The sequence below is a fragment of the Scyliorhinus canicula genome, chromosome 14, assembly GCF_902713615.1.
Source record: "Scyliorhinus canicula chromosome 14, sScyCan1.1, whole genome shotgun sequence".
NCBI classification, from domain to species: Eukaryota; Metazoa; Chordata; class Chondrichthyes; order Carcharhiniformes; family Scyliorhinidae; genus Scyliorhinus; species Scyliorhinus canicula.
The window spans coordinates 155,469,206-155,496,070 of record NC_052159.1 but is presented as its reverse complement, the minus strand read 5'-3'; the positions used below and the strand labels follow the sequence as shown (position 1 = coordinate 155,496,070).

The following is a 26,865-nucleotide window of genomic DNA, read 5'->3' as shown; positions in this document are numbered from 1 at the left end:
CCCGTGAAATACAGTCAGTGCCTGTTTCAGGAATGGAACTAATGCAGCCAAGGAGGGGAGGGTAAACACTAATAAAACAATGTGACACTCAATAGAGATAAATATCAGTGTGTGGGGAATTGTTTTAAACAGATTACCTGTGAATAGGAAGAAGATCAAAGTCATTATCGTTGTGTATCCAAAGTACAAAATGACACTGGCAGTGCCAGTTATCTGGAGTTTGGAATAGAAATAATGGACCGTGTAGATCAAGAAATATACTGCTGTAAACCCACTAGTTAGGAATGATCGCCATTGCCAGTGGTAGTCCTGTAATGATGAGGAATAAAAAGAAAGGGTAATTGAGGATCACATGCTTCATTCATGGCCTGCAAAAATTGGAATCAATTCCAATTCCTGTTGGTAAGCAAGCCTGGCCACAAAACAGGAGATAAATGCAAATTTTCAAGGCAGCGTTGAGATTATGAAATGTAAACACAGAACATGCTTCCCAGGAAAATGACACCTTTAAAACAATACACCATTGAGTGGAAAATAAATAGCTCATGCTATTCTGAGCTCCACAATGATAATCTTTCCAGACAGGATAAATACTTTGCTAGATGCTGGATGGGATGGTTGAAGAATCAGAGTGTGCTTTTGTTTCCCTCCAAATATTCATAGATAGATAGAACAGTACAGCACAGAACAGGCCCTTCGGCCCTCAATGTTGTGCCGAGCAATGATCACCCTACTCAAACCCACGTATCCACCCTATACCCGTAACCCAACAACCCCCCCCCCCAACCTTACTTTTTAGGACACTACGGGCAATTTAGCATGGCCAATCCACCTAACCCGCACATCTTTGGACTGTGGGAGGAAACCGGAGCACCCGGAGGAAACCCACGCACACACGGGGAGAACGTGCAGACTCCACACAGACAGTGACCCAGCCGGGAATCGAACCTGGGACCCTGGAGCTGTGAAGCATTTATGCTAACCACCATGCTACCGTGCTGCCCTGAAGGTTAATATAGGAACATAGGAAATATGCGGGATAGGCCATTTGGCTGCTCGAGACTGTTCAGTCACTCAATCAGATCATAGCGGATCTTCTACCCAACGCCATCTTTCCGCACTATCCCCATATCCCTTGATGTCTTTACTAACTAGAAATCTATCGATCTCGGTCTTGAACATATTTAACAACAGCCTCTACAGAACTTGAGTAAAGAATTCCAAAGATTCACCATCATCTGAGTGAAGAAATTCCTCCTCTTCAGTCCTAAATGGTCTATCCCCTTATTCTGAGACTACCTACCCTGTAAGGCCCTCAGCCAAAAGAAACATTCTTTCAAATTCCACACATGCTTCAATAAAACCACAAGAGTGCATTTTGCACAACAGTTGCGCTCAACTGTTATAATTAAAACATAACTGAAGTTCAAAAAAAAGGCAAATGTTTCTCAGTGCCATTGTGCACCAACTTTACATCACTGGTGCACCTCAAGTGACAGAGTTCATAAAATAATGATTCAATAAAAAAAGCCGTACTTATTGCTGGAGCACCTGGCCGCCGACAAATGATCCCGTATATAATTAGCACAAATGTAATGTTCCGCCTTCGCAAACACTCACAACTGTTTACTTAAGGTTTAAAATCTGTTGTTTGTGATTTTCATTAATGACTTTGATGAGGGAGTTGAAGGGTGGTTCAGTAAATTTGCAGACGATACGAAGATGGTGGAGTTGTGGATAGTGAGGAGGGCTATTGTTGGCTGCAAAGAGACATAGATAGGATGCGGATCTGGGCTGAGAAGTGGCAGATAGAGTTTAACCCTGAAAAGTGTGAGGTTGTCCATTTTGGAAGGACAAATATGAATGTGGAATACAGGGTTTTAAATTTTTTTTTTAGATTACCCAATTTTTTTTCCAATTAAGGTGCAATTTAGCGTGGCCAATCCACCTACTCTGCACATTCTTTTGGGTTGTGGGGCCGAAACCCACGCAGACACGGGGAGAATGTGCAAACTCCACACGGACAGTGACCCAGAGCCGGGATTCCAACCTGGGACCTCAGCGCCGTGAGGCAGCTATGCTAACCACTCAGCCACCGTGTTGCCCCGGAATACAGGGTTAACGGTAGGGTTCTTGGCAGTGTAGACGAGCAGAGAGATCTTGGGGTCTATGTTCATAGATCTTTGAAAGTTGCCACTCAAGTGGATAGAGCTGTGAAGAAAGCTTATGGTTCATTAGCGTTCATTAGCAGAGGGGCTGAATTTAAGAGCCGTGAGGTGATGATGCAGCTGTACAAAACCTTGCTAAGCCCACATTTGGAGTACTATGTGCAGTTCTGGTCACCTCATTTTAGGAAGGATGTGGAAGCTTTGGAAAAAGTGCAAAGGAGATTTACCAGGATGTTGCCTGGAATGGAGAAGAGGTCTTACAAGGAAAGGTTGAGGGTGTTCGGCCTTTTCTCAATAGAACGGAGAAGCTTGAGGGGCGACTTGATAGAGGTTTATAAGATGATCAGGGAAATAGATAGGGTAGACAGTCAGAGACTTTTTCCCCGGGTGGAACAAACCATTACAAGGGGACATACATTTAAGGTGAATGGTGGAAGATATGGGGGGGATGTCAGAGGTAGGTTCTTTACCCAGAGAGTAGTGGGGACATGGAATGCACTGCCTGTGGAAGTAGTTGAGTCGGAAACATTAGGGACCTTCAAGCGGCTATTGGATAGGTACATGGATTACGGTAGAATGATGGGGTGTAGATTAATTTGTTCTTAATCTAGGACAAAAGTTCAGCACAACATCGTGGGCCTAAGGGCCTGTTCTGTGCTGTGTTTTTCTATGTTCTAAATCAGGGATTATCCAATTTATAATTAATGTTCTGCTTCAAAGAGGTGTGCATGTTTGTGTACACAGTGACACTTACACATGTCAATTCAGTACAAAACTGCTCTCAGATGTGAGCAGAGAGGATTAAGTGTTAAAACTGCGACCTTGCAGCGATGGGCTTGCAGCATGTATCCTTTTGATACATGTAGCGTTCAAACCAACATTGCACCATCTGTCGATTTAACTTGCGCAGGTGCATTTTACAAAGAAATTTTAAAAAAGATTTTCCATTGATTGATTTATTTATTTAAATTTCCCAATTAAGGGGCAATTTAGCATGGCCAATCCACCTACACTGCACATCTTTGGGTTGTGGGGGTGAGACCCACGCAGACACGGAGAGAATGTGCAAACTCCACACGGATAGTGACCCGGGGCTGGGATCGAACTAGAGTTCTCAGCGACATAGGCAGCAGTGCTAACCACTGTGCCGTGCCGCCCCTCTTTTACAAAGTAACAAATTGCATTAAACATGCCAATTCGAAATTTACATCGCACTGGATAATCAAAGCAACAACAGATTTCACTAAGCCTTTCTAAGCAACTCCACTAAATTAGTCTTATAAACATACCTCAGCACAAAGATGGAAATAGCAGAGAAGAACAGTTGCTTCAGAACAGGTTAAGATGAGGATAATGAACACCAGGAATAGGAAACCGAACATGTAGTACATCTGGTGAGACCTGCAATGATAGCGAAATTAGCTGGAGGTAAATTCCATCAGAAAATAAATTCACAGTATGTGTGTTGCCTAATTAATGGAAGGTGATGTACAAATTGTGGTGAAATACATTAATTCTGATTAATATTGTAAAATACTGCTCCTTTTACATAGAGTGCTGAGCCTGCTTTCTATTTTGACAGGTGCATTTATTACAGGAATAGATCCATGAATGGAATTGTGCTGCTGATGTTTCTTTCCACGATAGGACTCACCATATACTATTGAGAATGAAGAAAAGCTGAATGAAGATACATCCAAATGGCAGTATGCCACCCATAAAGATTCCAGGCACAGACTTTGTGTAGAACGATTGTTCGGGGATTTGGCGTGGGATCTGATTGATGCGAACGGGGTGCTCCATTGTCTGCAAGAGTGATTACATTATTCAGTGCTACCGAACAGCTTTGGAGTCGTGCAAACAGATTTGAAATTGAGTCAATCTCAACTGTTCAATTAAGAAAAGCAATAAATAGTCTTTTGGTGCCACAGGACCTGAGTATTACGGAGAGAAAAAAAAGAGATACCGTTGAAACTCGTCATCTTGCACTCAATCAGGCTAGCTTGCAAGAAATACCAACAGTATGGGGAACAATAATTTATACTGCACATGAGAGTACAATGCCTCTGCCAATGACTAGTCTGCTTGCCAACCAAATCAGCAATATCTTCTCGTGCAGTATAAATTGTTTTTCTCCATTACTGTTGATATTTCTTGCTAGCTGTCCTAATGAGGGCAAGACAAAGAGCCTCGATAGCATTTCTCACTTTCAGCAAAAGCAGCAAATTGGAACAGCCAACATCACAGTGACATGATCCAAGACTGCCTTATGGACTGTTGCCCTATTATGTATTTTCATGTACTTAATGATCTGCTCGCAGTAAAATACTTTTCACTGTACCTCGGTACATGTGACAATAAACAAACTCCATCCATCCAAATCCACATGCGACCAATATTTTACTGCCACATCCTGAAAGTTCCTTGTACATGTTTAAAAAAAATAAATTTAGAGTACCCAGTTATTTTTATTTTCCAATTAAGGGGCAATTTAGCGTAGCCAATCCACCTACGTAGCACATCTTTTTTTGCGGGGGGGGGGGGGGGGGGGGGGGGGGGAGAGAAGAGAATGTGCAAACTCCACACGGACAGTGACCCAGAGCCTGGATCGAACCCGGGTCCTTGGCGCTGTAGCCAGCAATGCTAACCACTGTGCCGCCCTAAGCTCATGTAAACGCAGTGGTGGATGTAACATGTTACACATGACCATGCAAAGCCACTGACTAGTCCAAGACATCGTTCATTGCTGTAATTATCACAGAGCAACAGATTTTTAAAAAATATTAAAACTGATTAGGTGAATTTTGATTGTTATGACAGTAATAATTAGTTCAACTATTTTAGTCCAAACAAAAACGATTAACCAAAGAAACGTACATGTTTCTTGAAGCCAAAATAAGCACCAAGAAAGGTCAGAGGCACTGAAATGCCAAACCACATTGCCAGGATGGCAACCAGCGTTCCAAAAGGCATAGCTGCTGAAGATCCTTCGCCCCATAGAATCAGATTCATGATAAAGAAATCAGCAAAAACAATCCTGTGGACAGAAAACACACACACCATCAAATTGACATATACAGCTTAGCAGAAAATCCAGGTCTAATAATAATAATCTTTATTATTGTCGCAAGTAGGCTTACATTAACACTGCAATGAAGTTACTGTGAAAAGCCCCAAGTCGCCACATTCCGGCGCCTGTTCGGGTACACAGAGGGAGAATTCAGAATGTCCAATTCACCCAATAGGTCTTTGTTTTTTTAAAGAAATTTAGAGTACTCAATTCACTTTTTCTAATTAGGGGGCAATTTAACGTGGCCAAACCACCTATCCTGCACATCTTTTTTGGGTTGTGGGGGTGAAACCCACGCAAACACGTGAAGAATGTGCAAACTCCACACGGACAGCCGCCCCCCCCCCCCAACCCCAAACAGGTCTTTATATGTTGAAGGAATCTTCAGGTGTCAAATACGTGAACTAGAGGTAATAATTTAATGAACACAAATTTTGGAGAATTTCTGAATGCAACCATATGCAGAAATATCTCTCCTGTAAAAAAACAAATCACTGGCTCAAGAATTGCTACCATTTGCCAAATACATCGAGTCTAATGTGTTTACTGACACCATTCCTTCCCCGTTACAGACAATTTAAAATGAGTCCGTCAGACATTTAAAGCACATTTTAGACACTGATAGTGAAAATGCAATAATATTAAAACAAGAATGATTTTATCCAAGGTATAAAAATTGCAAACAGACTAAGACAACTGCCTGAATATGTTTTTATCAAAATACTTTTGACAGTTCGATTTTGCAAACACTCCTAGTTCCACATCGAATCATACAGCACAAGTGACAGTGATTTGGTCCATTTTTTGAGAAGCCTATCCAATTAGTCCCAAACCCTTGCTCCGACAGAACTATACAACATAATTATCGAATCATACATGTGCACTTCATCGCTATAGAATCCTGGGTTCTTTGATCTTAATTATCTTGAAATTAGATTATTTTATCTGGACTGGAGTGTTGAGTTACAAGGGTATGGTGCATTTTCCCAATATGCAGTGCCATTACGGTTAGCACAGTTGCATCAAGGTGCCAAGGTCCCAGGTTCGATTCCCGGTTTGGGTCACTGACTGTGCAGAGTCTGCACGTTCTCAGAGTCTGCGTGGGTTTCCTCCGGGTGCTCCGGCTTCCTTCCACAGGTCCCAAAAGACGTGCTGCTGTTAGGTGAATTGGACATTCTCAATTCTCCCGAACAGGGCGACTATGGGCTTTTCACAGTAACTTCAATGCAGTGTTAATTTAAGCCTACTTGTGACAATGAAGATTATTATATTGTTACAGTGCCCTTCAGAGGAAATACACCTCAAAAGACTAGAAATTTACCAATTCTCTACCAAGTTTAAAAAAAAAATTTGTAATTTAAATTTAGAGTACACAATTATTTTTTTCCAATTAAGGGGCAATTTAGTGTGGCCAATCCACCTAACCTGCACATCTTTGGGTTGTGGGGGTGAAACCCATGCAGACATGGGGAGAAAGTGCAAACTCCACACGGACGGTGACCCAGGGCCGGGATTTGAACCCGGGTCCTCAGCGCCGCAGTCCCAGTGCTATCCTCTGCGCCACATGCTGCCCAGTTCTCTACTAAGTTAGTAAGGCGGCCAACACTAATGAGCAGTGTTCAAATATACTGGATTTCCAGTCAAACGTGTCCTTCGCACCAGCCCCACCCATACAGATAAAAGAAAGTTGCTCAAGTTGTTTGGGGAGAATAACACTTTCAAAACAGGATCTGCAACTGGTTCAATGGAATGTTGCTCAGTTGGGGGAGCAAGACGTCTCAGACAACCATTCCCCAGTTTGCAAAGTTAAACAAAACAATTCACTGGATACGATTCTGGATTCATGCTTAACAAAAAGCGAGAGTGTAGCAGACAAAAAAATACATAGTGAATATATTTTTTTCATATCTATATATTATATATTTAAAAAGTACAATCGTTTGTTGTTACTTTTACTGAAACTAACTTCAACTGCAAAGTACCACTCCCAAGTAAAAACACAGAACACGCTTTCAGACACAGATAATCATCGAATTTACAGTGCAGAAGACCATTCAACCCATTATGCAAACACAGTTGCCCAAAGAATGCATTTTGAATACAAATATTATGATAAATAGGTGGCAACAGAATCTATGACCCACTTGTTAAATCAAGCAGGTATTAGTGCAAGTTCAAAGCTTCTGTACTTTAGTCCATAGGATGAGTATGGAATTGTATTAGTAGCTGCGTTCCAAGAGTTAAAAAATCTGAGAAGATACGAATGCTGTAGCTTTTTCAATGACTCAGTGCATTAACACAGAGCACCCGAGTCTTTGGGTCTGAAGTGGTCTCCTGTTTAAACCCTCGATTGGTTGCGGAGCAAGATGAACTCAGACGCAACAGGGGGCTACAACTGGCCTCAGAAAAATACAGAGCGAGGGAAAAAAAGCCAGCCAGGATTGCCAATTCTGATCGCTGTCCAACAATCTTTTCTGCAAGAGCAGCTTGATGTTGGATCAACTCGGCTATGGTGTCCTCTCTGACACTATCAAAGCTCCCATACGAACAATCATAGAATTTACAGAAGGAGGCCATTCGGCCCATCGAGTCTGCACCGGCTCTTTTGAAAGAGCACCCTACCCAAGCCCACACCTCATCCCCATCACCCAGTAACCCCCGCCAACACTAAGGGCAATTTTGGACACTAAGGGCAATTTAGCATGGCCAATCCACCTAACCTGTACATCTTTGGACTGTGGGAGGAAACCGGAGAACCCAGAGGAAACCCACACAGACATGTGGAGAACGTGCAGGCTCTGCACAGACAGTGACCCAAGCCGGGAATCGAACCTGGGACTCTGGAGCTGTGAAGCAATTGTGCTAACCACCATGCTACCGTGCTGCCCATGATAGCTTCAATGAAGCACTGGAAGTGGGTCTGTGGAACTTTACCATCTGCAGGACTCAATGCCTTCAGGAGAGGGAGAAAGTTGTCGGGGGAGAGGAGAGAAATTGAAACAAATTCTTAAATATCTGATACTTTCAATCACCCCCCCCCCTGCACTTTAAGCTGGCATATGTGCAAAAATTTGCACTTTTGAAATCTTGGGTTTCAATGTTGACGAACAAGTATTCATTCAAAACAGTCAGATAATTTAAACTGTGAATATATAGTGGAGCTCTCTTATAATGGAGACTGCAAGCTGCAAAACGCATTAACCAGGAGAGCATCAGGTCAATGTCAAGCTCCTTAATTAAACAGACAATACATGACTAACACATGTAAGCTTCTACAACATCAACTAGCTTCAACCCCATCTGAATTCACTGCAGCCGAAAGTCTCATCCTCTCGGCTCAAGCTTGCAAAACACTCAGCGGTTCATAGAGTCAGTGTTACAGCACAAAGAGATGTCAATCGGCCCACCAAGCACCATTCTATTCTAATCCTAGTTTCCAGCATTTATTCGGTTTCCTTGTACCTACTGCATTTCAAGTGCTCCCCTAAATGCTTCTTTTTTTTTAAAATTTAGATTACCCAATTATTTTTTCCAATTAAGGGGAAATTTAGCATGGCCAATCCACCTACTCTACACATTTTTGGGTTGTGGGGGCGAAACCCACGCAGACACGGGGAGAATGTCCTAAATGCTTCTTAAATGTTGCGAGAGTTCGGCCTGTACCACTATTTCAGGCACAGGCTGGCACTCGGCCCATTAAACCCATGCTAGCTATCTATAGAGCAATCCAGTCAAACCCCTTCAATCCACGTCACCCTAGAATGTTATTTTCCTCGAGTGCTCATTTTATTTCCTTTTGAGATCCACCCTCAGAAGCAGCAAGTTCAAGGTCATTACCGCTCGCTGTTTAAACAAATGTTCCTCACACCCCACTATATCTCTTGACCAACAGCTTAAATCTGGGCCCACGAGTCCATGTACCACCAGCTAATGGAGCAGCTCATCTAAACCGGTCAATCTTACACACTATCAAATCTCCCCCAATCTCCTTTGCCTCAAGGTGGAAAGCCTCGGCTTCGCCAACCTTGAACCAAAATTCCCTTCATCCTGTACAAGTTTAAAAGTTTCTACACTTCACATATCCTGTCCTCTTTTTTCCAAAAAATAAATTTAGAGTATCCAATTATTTTTGTTTTCCAACTAAGGGGTAATTTAGCGTGGCCAATCCACCTGCCCTGCACATCTTTGGGTTGTGGGGTGAGACCCACACAGACACGGGGAGAATGTGCAAACTCCAGAAGGGCAGCGACCCAGAGCTGGGATCGAACCTGGGACCTTGGCGCCGACAGCAGTGCTAACCACTACGCCACCAGCACATATCCTGTACTCAACCAGCATTCCACTTTCTTCAACCTGTATTGTCTCCCGATCCACGCAGGGGGCTATTTTAACACATGCCCTTATTAATTCATGAATTACTGGCAAGGGCAGAATTTATTATCCATTCCCAAGTATTCTTGACAAGGTGCTGGTAAGCCACCTTCATGAAAACAGGTGAGTGGCTTTCTGGACTATTTCAGAGGGCATTTAAAGAGTCAACCATGTTGCTGTGGGTCTGGAGTAACATGTGGGCCAAACAGGGTAAGCATGACAGATTTCCTTCCCTACAAGCCATTCAGCAAAGCAGTTGGGTTTTAAATTTACAATCTGGTAGTTTCATGGTCAGGATTACTGATTGTAGCTTTAATTCTAGATTTATTTAATTGAATTCAAATTCCCCAGCTGCTTTGGTGGGATTTGAACTGCTTCTCCCCAATTTCCAAAATTCTCCTCAAAACATCTCCCCCACCATGTGTTTTCTGTTCTCACTCCTGTTTGTATCTGGGATCCACCCCACCCCACCAATCTACCACTTTGAGACACATTACACTTCATTTTTAAATTAAGGGGAAATTTAGCCCTATCCCCGTAACCCCACCTAAGGGTAATATTAACGTAGTCTGTTCACCTAACCATCGGACTGTGGGAGGAAACCGGAACACCCGGAGGAAGCCCAGACGGACACAGGAATAATGTGCAAACTCCATGCGGATAAGTCACCAGAGGTTAGAAGCGAACCCGGGTCCTCGGTGCCATGAAGCAGCGGTGCTAACCACTGCGCCAGCATGCCGCTCAGGGACACAACATTACACGACAAATCCGGAACAAGTTTTCATAATTTTTCTTTACAAAATAATTCACTTACCCTGGGCACAGAAAAGAAGTCAATAATACATTTGTTTTCCATTTCTCTCCACCAAAAGCTATTATGAAACAAAAATAAGCAGAATTATTTTTTAGCTATGTGAGCAATAAAGAGAATCTGGACAGGCATAAGTAAAATGCTTTATGGAAATATTTAGCGCTCTATGGAAGATGTACAGATTCACAAATGACGAATGCACGTCTCGGTGCCTTTTTCAATTCTAGTTTGATAAAGTGCAGCAGAACCACGGTTGTATACTTGGATTTGGAGATATTTTGTTACTCAAAAGTATTGCAAGGAGGTGGGCATTGAACAGAATTACTGGAAGGCTCATGGCCCCAACGTGTTACAGCAGCATGATGCCACGTGGCTTTCTGGTCACAATACTGGACACGGTGAGCTTCTGTTCTCAGCTGCCGTGCCTCAAGAGAAAATAAACACATCGGGCCTCTACTTTTAAAAGAAAAAGCGCCCTCAATAATTACATCCTGCTGCACATTTCCCAATGTTCACTGAAAAAAAAAACAGGTTGTGGAGACTCAAATTAGATCTTAAAAGGCTATAACAAAAATAATTAAGTTGTTCACTTGCCAAAGGGTGATGATAATTGAAACTAATGAATAGAAATCCTGTCAGTTTAAATTTCCTTTACTTACATTTGTAAAATCTGGCAGCTACATAGCCTGCTGGGGTCCCAAGCAGCACCCACAAAACAACAGCACAAGTCATCAAAGAGCCACGGTTTGCAGGTGACAGAAATCCCAGGCACGCAAAAACTGAAGAATTAAACAACAAAAGTCAGAAAGAATATCTTGTAAAACTTATAATGGGAATAAAATACACAGACATATATCCATTTTGGATGACAGATACAGGTTACAAAGTTTAAAATATGCAGTTCTTAGTGATCCGCAAGTTCTAAATTTGATTTGAGCAGAGTGGAGTGAAAATCTTGCAATATGAAACTCATTTTATTTTAACTTTTAATCTTTTCAACTTTCAATCTCCAGGCCTTTTTGTAACTATCTGGAAATAATGATTAATTTGATTGGCTACTTCAAGTTTTTAAAAAAACGACCGTATACCTACATAGAGTAACAAACATCATGATAAAGATTTGAACACCAGAACCCAGGAAAACAGATAACATCATTCCCTTCCGAGGTGGTCTAAAGACGTCGCCATGTACTAATTTCCATCCAAATTCCTCCTGGGCTTCTTCCTAGAAAATAAACACGGTCTTAAGAGTGTGTGCTCCCTTCACACAATATAACCAGTTACTCACAAAATCATTGCAGGCAAAATATACTCAGTCAAGCTAACACATATACAAGCTTCAAAACAGAAGATCAGTGGTACTTTAACAGGGAAGGAAGGAAGAAATGTTAACTTATACTGGGTGACCCAGATGAGGAACAGGCAGCATCCACAGAGACCCATAGCTTGAGAACATTTCTACTCTTTTCATGGCACCTCTGCAAAGTCAGCCGGAAGGAAGAGGGCAATATTTTCTACAACTTCAACCAAGACACAAGAACTCTGATCTTGTGGGAATTATCGTGTCGTATGGTATTAGTTATTGGAGAGCAATTGAGAGGAGGAGGGGGGTTAAAGGGAGGACAAGGAAGAGAGATGAAGAAAAGGGCTTCAAGTTTTAAATTTTAAGGGCAGTTTGCATAAACCAGACTTGCATTCCTTCGCCTTACTTGGATGCAGAGGATGATCTCATCAAGATGCTTAAACGGATATCAAGATTCGACAGGTTAGCCATATGTAAACCATAGACTTCTAGGTGGTAGAGCTTGCAGGTTTAGGAGGCAGTAGAAGACCAGCCATGATTTACGTGAAGGCAGAGCAGGTTGGAGGGGCAAATGGCCTATTCCTTCTCTTATTTCCTATATCTTGTAGATGGTACATACTTCAGCTGGCGATGGTGGAAGGAGTGAATGTTTAAAGTGGTAAATGGGTTGCTAAGTCAATTAAATCTTATAAGGCCGAGACTGATAGATTTTTGTCAGAAAAGTGTATCAAGTGGTACAGACCAACTTGAATGCTTAAATGAAGATGAGGTACAAATCAGTCATGATCTAATGTTGATGATGATTTGATTTATTCTCACATGTACCGAAGTACAGTGAAAAGTATTTTTCTGCGGCCAAGGGAACGTACACAGTACGTACATAGTAGACAAAAAAAGGAATAGTCGACAGGGTACACTGACAAATGGTACATCAACAAAGTGACTGGTTACAGTGCAGAACAAGGGGCCAAACAAAGCAAATACATGAGCAAAAGCAGCATAGGATGTCGTGAATAGTGTTCTTACAGGGAACAGATCAGTCCGAGGGAGAGTCATTGAGGAGTCTAGTAGCTGTGGGGAAGTAGCTGTTCCTATGCCCAGATGGACGGGTCTTCAGACTTCTGTCTGATGGAAGGGTCTGGAAGAAGGCAATGCCTGGGTGGGAGGGGTCTCTGATAATGCTGTCTGCCTTCCTGAGGCAGCGGGAGGTGTAGACAGAATCAATGTGCGGGTGGCAAGCTTGTGGATTGGAATGGTGTAACATGAAAAAGATTTTGAAAACTGGTACAGACGGTTCTGTTTAATTTTGTAGCAACTTTAAATGTTAGTGTCGATGGACTGTTTTGGCAATAAACACTAGAGCTGCATTAAAATGCAGCATCTCTGAAATGAACAGTAAGTAACTTGAGCCAGGACAACTTCGGCATGTTTCTGAAAGTGCTATCAAAAATTGTAAAAATCATGTTAAATGTTGATTAGATCAATTCAATTGATTTAAAAACCAGATATGATGCACACTTTTTAAAGAACACTATCCAACATTCATTTCCACTATGACTTCGACTTCCTTCCTCCAGTGCTGATTAGCGACCAAACTCCCATTTTTGCCCATACTACCAAATGTATTTGGATAACAAATCTGTCAATCACAGTTTTAAAATTTAGCAATCACCATTTGCCAAAGAGTTCCACATTTCTACACCCCTTTGCATCAAGAAGGGTTTCCTAATTTCATCCTGAAAGACTTTGACTATACCCCCTCGACTTAAGACTCAGCGACCAGTGGAAATAGGTTTTCTTGCTCTACCTTATCAGTTCCTCTCAATACCTCGAAAAGCCTGGTCAAACCACCTCTTAAATTTCTAATTTCCATGAAATAAAACCCTAAGTTTATACAATTGCTTGTAATTTCATCCTCAGAGCCTACGATAGAATTCGGTAATCATTCTGGACAGAATTTAAAATTCAGCAAATAATAACTAAAAAAGCAATGAGGGAGGGAGAAATAGAGTATGAGAGAAAGCTGACTATAAACAAAAACAGGTTGTAAGAACTTGTAGAAGCTATTTTCAGGTTAGCACGCTCAAGAATTGAAGTGTAACAGAGATCAGTGCCTGGGCCCCAACCATTTACAATCTGTAACAATGACTTGGATGATGGGACAGAATACATGATTGTTAATTTTGCTGATAATATTCGGGCGGCACGGTGGCGCAGTGGTTAGCACTGCTGCCTCACGGCACCGAGGATCCTGGTTCAATCTCGGCCTCGGGTCACTGTCCGTGTGGAGTTTGTACATTCTCCCCGTGTCCGCATGGGTCTCACCCCACAACCCAAACATGTGCAGATTAGGTGGATTGGCCACGCTAAATTGCCCCTTTATTGGAAAAATATATAATTGGATGCTGTAAGTTTATTAAAAAAATGTTGATGACACGAAGATTAGTAAGAAAGTAAAATATGAGAAGCATATAAAGTGTCCACAAAGGGATTTAGATGGGATCGGTTAAGTGAGTGGACAGAAAATTGGCAGATTGAGTATAATATGGGACAATGTGAACTTGTTCACTTTGACATGAAGACTAGTATGGAGAAAGATGACAAAACTCTGTGGTACAGAGGGATCAGGGTGGCCTGGCACATGAATTACAAAAAGTTGGTATGCAGGTGCAGCAAGTGATTCGGAAGGCAAATGGAATGTTCGATCATTGCAAGGGGAATGGAATATAAAAAAGGAACTTTTGATACCATGTCTGGAGTGCTGTACAGTTTTGGTCTCCTTACTTGAGAAAGCATATGATAGCATTAGAAGCAGTTCAGAGAAGGGCACTTGGCTGATTTAGGGATGAAGAGGTTAGCTTTATGAGTAAAGGTTGAATAAGCAGAGTATGTTTCCTTTTGAGTTTAGAAGAACGGAAAGCGATCTTATTGAAACATTTAATGATGCTGAGGGGGAATTGACAGAGCGGCTGCTGAGGGAGGTGCTTCGCCTTGTGAGTAGAGACTAGAACAAGAGGACACAGTTTAAAAATAAAGGATTTTCCATTTGAGACCGAAAGCAGGATAATATTTTTTTTCCCCTCTGAGGGTTGTTGGGTCGGCGGAATTCTCTTTCCTGGAAAGCAGTGGCGGCACAGTGATTGAATATTTTTAAGGCCGAGTTAAATGGATTCTTTTTTTTTTTAAATTTAGAGTACCCAATTATTTTTTCCAATTAAGGGGCAATTTAGCGTGGCCAATCCACCTACTCTGCACATTTTTGGGTTGTGGGGGTGAAACCCACGCAGACACGGGGAGAATGTGCAAACTCCACACGGACAGTGACCCAGAGCCGGGATCGAACCTGGGACCTCAGCGCCGTGAGGCGGTTGTGCTATCCACTAGGCCACCGTGCTGCCCTGTTAAATGGATTCTTGATTGACAAGGCCAAAATATCTGTCCTTAATTGTGATGCCCAGAACTGCTCACAACACTCCAGATGTGGTACCACCAACAATCAATTTTCTTGTAGGAACAATCGCAACACTCACAGTGGAATCCATTTGATTGTATCTTGCGATGTCCTTATGCAGGGTTCGAAGCATAATCATCGCAACCATTCCAGAAAGGAATAGGACAATTATCAAGGAATTCATAATGCTACAAAAAAAAGAGAAAAAACATTGTTTGAGTTTCAAGTGAATGGGATAGATTTAAAACATCTGTTTTGACAAAGTACTATATTTGATGCATTAGAAATAGACTAATCGCATTAACAGTGCACTGTAAAAAAAAAAATTTGAAGCTCAAACACCACAAACCTGAAAGCCGGGGCAATTTTTTAAATCATGAGAAAATTCGTTAAATACATGGTGGCGTAGAATTCAGTTGAAAGCTGAAATCTAAACCTACACAGGATGCACTGGAAGATCCAGAGATCCAAGTTATTGATGTTGAGATCTCCAGTAAGTAATTTGCTGAAAACCTTTTAAGTTGCAATAAATTGCATGGATGAAATGTTTTGTCATAAGTGCCACAATGAACTTATTCACTAACTGGAGTTCTCTTTAATAAAATGACCTTTATGCAAAGCTCTGAAAGCTGGACCTTTCAAACACACAGAGCTCCAAATTGCCCTTTGAATGAAAAAGCCAACAGCCGAAAAGTATCAGCAGCACACAGTGTGGAGTAACGGTGATCACAATTTATTTTTTTTCTTTTTGATTACAATCTATTTCACCAAGATCTGAAAGACCATGCCAGTTAGGTTTCCATGGAACCACTCCCTCCACCCACCCCACACCATTCTTTCGAAGATTAGGAAGAAACATGCCGAGTTCATCGTCTTTTAATTTCTTCCTCCCCACTTTTCTAGGAGAGAGAGAGAAAAGAAAAAAGGGTGCTGGGGAGCAGGGCTGTCTAATTCCAGCACTCCTACTGGATAATGACTTTGTAAACTAACTCACTATAACCAGTTTACTTTGATAACCAAATCAGTCTGCCGTGCATTACTAGCCAAATCATTTTCAAGTGGTTATTAAGTCAACAACAGAGGGGGGAAACCTTCAAAACCACGGAATCCAATCTTGTAAGCCATTCATTAATCTCAGCTTGAAAACATTCATCTGAAGAAAGCAAGTAAAAGCACTGGGCTGGATCTTGCTGTAAAAATAACAGCTTTGTACCGATGCACGCTGTTATTAAAATGCAAATCAGCCAGCAAGTTCAGGGAATGATGAGATGCATTGCAAGTTGCGAATCTACAGAATCTGCTGGTTGATTTACACCACTTTATATAACTAGCATCTCACTCTTAGCCTCCGTTACTTCAGGACTTTGCTGGATTTGCATATTAATTGCCCATTAAACTTGCCACAGAATGTGAAGTCTGGTAATTAACCAGTACCTTTTTAAACGTGTGAAAATTGTTATTGCAGTGCCAATCGATCTCCCTGGCCCAGAAAGGGAACAATTTTAACTTCAGGTGGTAAATAGTTCTCAAAGATGCTCACTTCCTTTCATCTCTCTCTCAAACCCATCTTTCATTCTCTCTCGGCCCACAATTTAAATCAAATTCACCTTCATTTTCCATCGTCTCGGTTTCTTTCTCAATCCTTTTAAACCGCGATTATTTAGAGGCAGACTTTTAGTCCCGTCATTCACCAAGGTCCCAGATGACCTGTTGTCAGCTTACATTCCCAACAGGTGACAGGGTAAAATAATTTTGAGCTCAAGAGTCAGGGATAAAGTCTAACAGGGCATTCGTAAGGTGACCCACTCCAGCGAGATCCAACTCATTAAACAAGGCCCTGCCTTGAAGTAATTTACAGTTGAACACACATCCAGTTGAACACACAGCCAATCAAAATCTCATGCACAAAACATATCGCGTGAACACAACTTGCCGTTGTGGAATTATATCCCACCAAGAATGATTACATTTCCGGGAGGAGGGAAGGGGAAATAAAATTGACAAATTCTTGTTATTTCATAGAATTTACAGTGCAGAAGGAGGCCATTCGGCCCATTGAGTCTGCACCGGCTCTTGGAAAGAGCCCCCTACCCAAGGTCAACACCTCCACCTTATCCCCATAACCCAGTAACCCCACCCAACACTAAAGGCAATTTTGGACACTATGGGCAATTTATCATGACCAATCCACCTAACCTGCACATCTTTGGACTGTGGGAGGAAACCGGAGCACCCGGAGGAAACCCACGCACACACGGGGAGGATGTGCAGACTCCGCACAGACAGTGACCCAAGCCGGAATTGAACCTGGGACCCTGGAGCTGTGAAGCAATTGTGCTATCCACAATGCTACCGTGCTGCCCACTTATGCCAGGATATCAAGCCTGGAATTATTGAACACCACCACCTCAGCTGCAACATCCAATTTACAACAGTGTACACAATTAAAATGCTCTACTCCTGGTAAAACAAAGCACCACTGCAGATGCATAGACATGTTTGCACATGTCTTTGGCAGAGGTTAGAGCACTACAAGCTAGTTCACAGGCATTAACCACTGACTGAGTCTACCAGAAGGCTGTAGCGTGCCGAACCGGAAGATCAGATGTTGTTCCTCCAGTTTGTGTTGAGCTTCACTGGAACATTGCAGCAGCAGGCCGAGGACAGACGTGAGGGCATGGGAGCAGGGTCTTCCGTGTTAAAATGGCAAGCAATGGGAAGGTCAGGGTCCTGAATGCGCAGAGACCGAAGGTGCTCAGTAAAGCGATCACCCAGTCTGCGTTTGGAGACCAAAGGTCCAGTGCATGTCATGATGTGGCATGTATATGCACATGAAGCTGTATATTGGTGCGATTCCCATCCCTTCCGGTCTCAACAGCGAATTCAACAACTTAGATGTTTAGCTCTATTCCAACTTGACTCATTTGTTTTAATCCCATTTCATTTTAACTGCCTTTCTTTCAATATATTTACCAGCCCCCCACCCATCTTATCCACCTTCCCTTACCCTTTCTCCCCTTTGCTTCCCATTCCCCTTTGCTTCCCATTCCCCTTTCCCCCTTACATCTATATCGGTCACAGTTTACCCTCTGATGTTAGTTTCCCTGCTGTTTGGCCTTTCACACCTTTTGTTCTCTCTGGGGACTGCCATTAACACTTTTCCCCCTTGGGTTCTGTGGCTATTAGCACCCGGTTTCCCTGGGTTTGTGTGGCTATGACATCTTTCATTCTCACTCCACAGTATAAATATTCCCCACTTTCTCTGTCCTTTAGCTTTGACAAATGGGGGTCATCTGGACTCGAAACGTTAGCTCTTTTCCCTCCCGACAGATGCTGCCAGACCTGAGATTTTCCATGATGTGGAGACGCCCGCGTTGGACCGGGGTGAGCACAGTAAGAAGTCTTACAATACCCGAGGAAGGAGCAGTGCTCCGAAAGCTTGTGTTTGAAACAAACCTGTTGGACTTTAACCTGGTGTTGTAAGACTTCTTAGAGATTTTCCAGCATTTTCTCTTTGGTTTCAGATTCCAACATCCGCAATAACTTGCTTTTAATTCTGAAAACAATCTCAATCATACTTGGAATGAAAAGCCTACATTAACCGCAACTGGCTTCATGATGTTACAGATATTTGTTATAGTTTTGTTTTCACTATGCAGCTTTCAACTATTTTTTTTTTAGAAATAAGTTTAGAGTACCCAATTCATTTCTTCCAATTAAGGGGCAATTTAACGTGGCCAATCCACCTAGCCTGCTTTGGGTTGTGGGGGCAAAACCCACACAAATACGGGGAGAACGTGCTAACTCCACACGGACAGTGACCCAGAGCCGGGATCGAACCTGGCGTCGTGAGGCAGCAGGGCTAACCCACTGCGCCACCGTGCTGCCCTAGCTTTCAACTATCTTAATGTTTTGCTGTGACTAAAGCTCTTGGGGTTACTTATCTGCGCATCTCTCAAAGCCAGTACAATAAAGGGTTACAATTATACCTTACCTAAACCACTGAATGTTTGTGTGATGCATAGATTCCAAAATGTAATCCCATCTTGATGCCCATTTGATATTCGAGGTCTGGAAACAGAAAAATAATCAAACTGTCAGAGCGTCCGCTGGTATTTTGGAAAACAGATACAAGCAGTTAACTGATAAGAAAATGACAAAAGTATTTTTCAAAGGGTTTTGCAGTGTCAGAAGGTTGCACCATTCCGTTGTAATGGCTAGCTTGTCAGTTCACATGTGTGTTCGCTATAAGGTTATTTCTTGAACTGTAGGAACGGAACACCAAAAGGAGAAGGCACAATTGTGAGTGAAATTTAAGTCACCAACCAATTTGAAATCTGCAAATGTTTACAGCTGAAAATTACATTCAAAAGGCTAAATGGGTTTGTTATCTGCTAAACATGTGAACTACAATAAGACTCAAATAGAAAAAAATTACAACTACAAGAACCTCTGCTGGAACCTTTGGGAAACAGTGAACCGATAAGGAAACACCGTACTGAAATGGGACAGATGGAGCAAGAGTAAAGAAAGGTAGTAATTTGGCACCACTGATGATATTCTAATGACTTCCCCGAGGCCATTCTCACATGCAGCAGCAGGGTAGCATGGTGGTTAGCATAAATGCTTCACAGCTCCAGGGTCCCAGGTTCGATTCCCGGCTGGGTCACTGTCTGTGTGGAGTCTGCACGTCCTCCCCGTGTGCGTGGGTTTCCTCCGGGTGCTCCGGTTTCCTCCCACAGTCCAAAGATGTGCGGGTTAGGTGGATTGGCCATGCTAAATTGCCCGTAGTGTCCTAATAAAAGTAAGGTTAATGGGGGGGTTGTTGGGTTACGGGTATAGGGTGGATATGTGGGTTTGAGTAGGGTGATCATGGCTCGGCACAACATTGAGGGCCGAAGGGCCTGTTCTGTGCTGTACTGTTCTATGTTCTATGCAGCCAGTTCTTATGGTCAGATACGTAACACACAAGAAAGAGCATGTCCCATCACAGTACTACATCCTGATCCTGCAACAGGCTGGGCTGGACATTAAAAATGCACTGCCTCTACATATGGGCACCTTCTTCCCCTAGTTCTTTACAAGCCAAAAGTTCTCCAACCTGAACAAAACATTTTGCAAAGACATTGAAAATTTCCCAGCTGAGGTCTACTCAAGGACAGCTATGTATTCTATCACTATACTTCACTGAAGGAAAATCCATAGGTTTTAAAAAGCATCACCATTCAATATAAGTTTGCTCCAGAAACCTGAAACGGAATATTTTATTTTGTCATTTCTCGATAAATCTTCGAAAATCAAGAGGGCATGATACTCACTCCTTTGTGAAGTTATTCTAATATTTTTTAAAATAAATTTAGAGTACCTAATTATTTTTTTTTTCCAGTTAAGGGCCAATCCACCTACCCTGCACATAGAACATAGAACAGTACAGCACAGAACAGGCCCTTCGGCCCTCAATGTTGTGCCGAGCCATGATCACCCTACTCAAACCCACGTATCCACCCTATACCCGTAACCCAACAACCCCCCCCCCCCTTAACCTTACTTTGTTTAGGACACTACGGGCAATTTAGCATGGCCAATCCACCTAACCCGCACATCTTTGGACTGTGGGAGGAAACCGGAGCACCCGGAGGAAACCCACGCACACAGGGGGAGGGCGTGCAGACTCCACACAGATAGTGACCCAGCCGGGAATCGAACCTGGGACCCTGGAGCTGTGAAGCATTTATGCTAACCACCATGCTACCCTGCTGCCCCATCTTTGGGTTGTGGGGGTGAAACCCACGCAGACATGGGGAGAATGTGCAAACTCCACACGGACAGTGACCCAGGGCTGGGATTCGAACCTGGGTCCTCAGCGGCACAGTCCCAGTGCTAACCACTGCACCGCATACCGCCCCTGAAGTTATTCTAATATAATCTCCACCCAAAAACGACGTTTACGGTTGCCCAGTGTCATGGAAGGTTCTCCATTACTGCTGGTTCTGTCACTATTTATTAAACCAGGAGCCAACCTGCTGCCCTCGATTCAACTTCCTGCACACTGATAATCTCTTCCTCAAATCTCAGCCAGTATCCTGCTCAATGCACAACATTTGCATTCCTTTTGCAGTGGGACTGATCACTCAATCTCTTGCCTCTCTTTCTGCAGCTAATTTTACAGATAGATGGCTCTTCTGACCCTCCTACTGTCAAACCAGAAATAGGCCAGCTTGCATGCCTTATTTTCCCAGAACTTATCGGAACTTCCTGTCCTAACTCATATCGTCATGGAAGCTTTACAAACCCAGAGCCTTTAAAACCCCAGTGAAGCATCATTTAATTTACTTGGAATTCCCTTACTGTTTTGATCCTGGGCGCAGCCCATACTGTGGACCCTGACCCATCAGTCATGTAGTACATGTAGATGAGAGGCAGTTATGTAGTTACATTGTGTACCTTGTGTTGCCCTATTATGTATTTTCTTTTATTTCCTTTTCTTTTCATGTAATTAATGATCTGTTGAGCTGCTCGCAGAAAAATACTTTTCACCGTTCCTCGGTACATGTGACAATAAACAAAATCCAATCCCAATCACTTTGGTTCATAACACACGTGAGCAGCAGTAAAAATATTACTCACAGCATATTTGACAGAGTAGGTATAGGCAATACTGAATTTTGCTCCAAATGTTTTCGGTATACCCATAGGTGATCCTGCGCAGTCGGGCTTATCAGTGTGTGTGCGCTTGTAGCTGTTGAAACATAAATTAAGTATCAATAGTTAAGAATGGAAAGCAATTTTCTCCCATGAAGACAAAAATATCAACAAAATAAGTAGTTTCTTGTTATCCTGTTACAAACAAAATATATTTAATCTACTTGAGTGGAAAATGAAGATGACTGTTGATGCTTAGGCTGTATAGGTATACATCGATATATCATAATTAGTTTTTTTTTAAATTTAGAGTACCCAATTCATTTTTTCCAATTAGGGGGCAATTTAGCATGGCCAATCCACCTCCCTTCCACATCTTAGGGCTGTGGGGTCGAAACCCATGCAAACACGGAGAGACAACGGATGAACGGACATCATGCGACAATCAACAGGCAGGAATGTTCCCTTCCAGTCGGGGAACACTTCAGCAGTCAAGGGCATTCAGCCTCTGATCTTTGGGTAAGTGTTCTCCAAGGCGGCCTTCAGGACGCGCGACACCACAGAAACGCCAAGCAGAAAGGTTTAGCCAAGTTCCGCACACAAGAGTACGGCCTAAAACGGGACTTTGGATTCATGTCGCATTACATTCACCCCCCACCATCTGGCCTGGGCTTGGAAAATCCTACCAACTGTCCTGGCTTGAGGTAATTCACACCTCTTTAACCTGGGGTTACCCCTTTCGCTGGCTCTGCAAAGACTTAATTACCTGCAAACGCTTGCATTCATATGCATCTTTGACTTTGTCTATATAAATGTTTCTGGAACCTACCTCTTCATTCACCTGATTGAATTAGTGATTGAAGCAAACCTGTTGGACTTTAACCTGTTGTTGTAAGACTTCTTACTGTGCTCACTCCAGTCCAATGCCGGCATCTCCACATCATATCATTACTTGACCTTGACCAAAGATATGCAATCGACAGAAGAAAAACTCAAATCCTAATGTCTAACATTTTGCTGGAGAGTGGGCCATACAATGGACACCATTTCACCTCAGTATGAATCAGACCTGGGCTAACAAGAAGAAAACATTGGAACAGGAATAAGACATTCATCCCTCTGAGCCTGTTCCATCATTCAGTGAAATCTATGGCTGATCTGTATGCTAACCCCATCTACCTGGCTTGATTCCATACCCTCTGTCCCCTTACCCAACTAAATCTATCAATCTCAGCTTTGAAATTTTCAATTGACCTTCAGCCTCGACAGTTATTGGAGGACAAAGTTTTATATTTACACAATCCTCTGTGAGGAAATGTTACTTTAAAAAAAATGCATTTTATTACAAACATGTAACAAAATTGGTTACAATACAAACACCCCCGGAAACATACTTCCCAGCAATGAACTATACTTCTGAGGCTGTATAAGGCTCTGGTCAGACACCATTGGGAGTATTGAGCAGTTTTGCGCCCATATCCAAGGAAGGATGTGCTGACCTTGGAAAGGGTCCAGAGGAAGTTCACAAGAATGATCCCTGGAATAAAGAACTTGTCGTATGAGGAACGGTTGAGGACTCTGGGTCTGTATTCGGAGTTTAGAAGGATGAGGGGAGGATCTTATTGAAACTTACAGGATACTGCGAGGCTTGGATAGACTGGACGTGGAGAGGATGTTTCCACTTGTAGGAAAAACTAGAACCAGAGGACACAATCTCAGACTAAAGGGACAGAGTTAAGGAGGAATTTCATCAGCCAGAGGGTGGGGAAACTGTGGAACTCTTTGTCGCAGAAGGCTGTGGAGGCCAAATCACTGAGTGTCTTTAAGACAGAGATAGATAGGTTCTTTTTGTTTTGTTATAAATTTAGAGTACCCACTTCATTTTTTCCAATTAAGGGGCAATTTGGCGTGGCCAATCCACCTACCCTGCACATCTTTTGAGTTGCAGGGGCGAGAGATAGATAGGTTCTTGATTTATAAGGGGATCAGGGGTTATGGGCAGAAGGCAGGAGAATGGGGATGAGAAAAATATCAGCCATGATTGAATGGCAGAGCACACTCGATGGGCCAAGTGGCCTAATTCTGCTCCTATGTCTTATGGTCTTATGGATTTGCAGGTGAAGTGTTCTGTTAATAGATCTTGATAACCATTTACTTGTTTGCATATAGCAAAATAATGGAATATTGTTTACTTTTGAAGGACCCATGGGTGAACATAATTTATGAGGTGTTTGGTCCTGGCTAAACAAGTCAAAGGACATATTGTAAGAAGAAACACAATAATGCCTTATGCTTTGGGAACAGATGGTGTAATTAATGGGAGGGGGCTAGGTCTACCTAAAACGTCAATTTGGTCCTCGAACACTCATCTGAACAGAAGGTTTTCAATTTGGCCCCGAAAGGTTTTCTCTCCAAACAGTCTGCACAAAGAAAAGCAAGCAGAAACCTGGTTGTTAACTTTATTCATTTTTAAAAATAAATTTAGAGTACCCAATTATTATTTTTCTTCTAATTGAGGGGCAATTTAACGTGGCCAGACCTGCACATCTTTGGTTTGTGGGAATGAGACCCTTGCGGACATGGGGAGAATGTGCAAACTCCACACGGACAGTGACTCGGGCCGGGATCGAACGCAGGTCCTCGGTATTTGGAATGGGTTAAGAGACATTCCAATTACATTGGAATTGATGTTAAGTATTCAATAATTGACGCATATGTAAAGGGGCTGAAGGTGGCACTTGTGGTGTGGTGATAGAGTTTGTACAAAGTGTGTTCAAGGAAAAAAAGTGTTTAAGAAAGGAGAACGCTTGACTCTTTACTCAACATCAGCCAGAAGCAAACACTCAGTGCCATGAGACAGCTGTGCTAACCACTGCCCCACCACGCTGTCCCGATGCTTTATTCATGAGTGGTATTGGATATTGGTTTGCTTAACTGGAATATAGCGGCAGGTTTAGGAAGCTACGGCTTATTATCTTTTACAAAAGATAATAACTGCAGATTGTAAGTGTAAAGCTTTGTTGCTAATGTGCTAACTTGCAATTCATTAAAAAAAAATTTTTAAGTACCCAATTATTTTTCTCCAATTAAAGGGAAATTTAGTGTGGCCAATCCACCTAACTTGCACATCTTTGGGTTTGGGGGTGAAACCCACGCAGACACGGTGCAAATGTGCAGACTCCACACAGACAATGACCCAAGCCGGGAATCGAACCTGAACCCTGGATCTGCGAAGCAACTGTGCTAACCACTGTGCTACCGTGCCGCCCCAACTTGTGACTAAATTAAAATATGTTTTAACATAAACGATACCTATGGGTAAGTATTGTCACTCCTATGATGCAGTAACATTTCCCCATAGTTTTACAAATTGCAAATAGTTATTAATCAAACACTTTACATTCCCATTGTCCGTAATAAACACTGACACAGGAATTTATAAAGGTGAAGTCGACAGGAGACGCATTCAGACACATGATTTTTAATGTTTGAGATCATAAGGAATTGCGTAGAAGCCATTAAAAGCTTTATTCTTTAGATTACACTTATTCCAGTTAACTATTTGCATACCTTTTTGGTTCTAGCTTGGCAGCCACAAGTCTTGCTTCAGCAGTCCCCCCTTCGCTGTGATAATATATTGTGATATCCACATGATTGAAGATATAGTATGTGTCTTTCTCATTGAAGGCAGACTATAAGAGGAAAAGCAGGTCATAAAAATAATGGAAAAAAAAATAAGATTTTCAATTTATTTTGTGCGAAAGCCGTTTACTTTTCTATCAAATCCAAGAGTGTCTAAGATTGGTTTACAAACTTCTAGTAGTTTTCCTCTATTAAGTTGAATCAGTAATTATCCCTGTTTAAACTTCATAACATGCAAAATGGTCATGACGTCATGAAAATGAGGAATTACAAAGAAAACTAACATGCATTTCAACATCTCACCAAAAAATAGAGGTAATACCTCAAAGCAAAAATGTGTATGCATGCACAGAGAAAATGCATTGTGCATTTCCTTTCAGTATAAACTTTATGCCCCATCCTTGGGACACACAAGTATCCTTTCAATTGGGCTGTCAGCTCTAAACCACATTAACAAAAGGATGCTACATCTGGGTGGGTAACTGCAGCAAGATCCACTTGGCCTATAGAGTTTTGCAGTGATAAATGTGACAGGCCCATGACAGCTGTGTCACACACCTTCAGGTATTTCAAACATAAAGCATGGTATTTAGAAATAATTCAAATGCAACAAAAACTGAGAAGGGAATCACCACAGGGGATGGCGGAATCTGAAACGAAAACAGAAAATGCCGGAAAAGCTGGCAGCACCTTAGGAGAGAGAAAATAGAGTTTTCAGTCAGAGCTGAAGAAGCCACGTGTACTTGAAACGTTAACTCTATTTTCTCTCTCCACAGATGTTGCGAGGACTGAGATTTTCCATCATTTCCTGTTTTTGTTTCAAAACCTAAAAGGGACTGTGTTAAGAACCCTTACCTTGCAGCCTAGACGTGAATTAAAGAGCTTCCCTTGTAACCCACAACGTCGAGCTGAACAGAAGAGACAGAAGTTGGAGTGCCAAAATTTATAAATATGTACCCCTGGGGGAAAACAGCATTGGCCGCGATTTCCCACTCCTGATCAGTAACCACCTGCTGGAGAAATGTATGGCAGAGATGGCAGATGAGGGCAGGAGTGGAATCAGCTTTGATACCATCCATGTTCCAACAGCCTGATAACACATACGAAGGATAGCCAATTGGACATGGTACTGATGTGCCAGTACTGGGCATAGCTGTGGAAACATTCCCAGCTAAAGTCAACACCTTCAAGAAATGAACGGTGGAGACAAACCTGGCAAGAGAGAATGGTACTGATGCCCAAGTCAGTCGGTCAGTGCAAGAATATAATCTACGCTAACGTACCAGATTTGGGTAGCTAGTCAGACAGGAAAAAAATATTTATAATTTCGCTTGGCCTATTTTTCCTGGAGATCTAGCAAGTATCAGGAGGACTATTGGTTAGCTACAATCTTTGGCATCTCACCAA

General features: G+C 42.3%; 1 protein-coding gene across 1 annotated transcript in view; it reads right to left on the bottom strand.

The window, feature by feature from the left end:
- The window catches only part of tm9sf2 (transmembrane 9 superfamily member 2), a 45,266-nt gene that overhangs the window by 4,730 nt on the left and 13,671 nt on the right, over window positions 1-26,865 (bottom strand). Inside the window, exons 6-16 of the mRNA XM_038817894.1 lie at window positions 25,387-25,508; window positions 21,802-21,913; window positions 19,169-19,245; window positions 15,254-15,362; window positions 11,513-11,645; window positions 11,080-11,199; window positions 10,424-10,481; window positions 5,046-5,205; window positions 3,823-3,974; window positions 3,458-3,569; window positions 138-309 (exon numbers count right to left, since the gene is read on the bottom strand). Of these exons, the coding sequence (XP_038673822.1) occupies window positions 138-309; window positions 3,458-3,569; window positions 3,823-3,974; window positions 5,046-5,205; window positions 10,424-10,481; window positions 11,080-11,199; window positions 11,513-11,645; window positions 15,254-15,362; window positions 19,169-19,245; window positions 21,802-21,913; window positions 25,387-25,508 (1,327 nt within the window). The remainder of the gene's footprint in view (window positions 1-137; window positions 310-3,457; window positions 3,570-3,822; window positions 3,975-5,045; window positions 5,206-10,423; window positions 10,482-11,079; window positions 11,200-11,512; window positions 11,646-15,253; window positions 15,363-19,168; window positions 19,246-21,801; window positions 21,914-25,386; window positions 25,509-26,865) is intronic.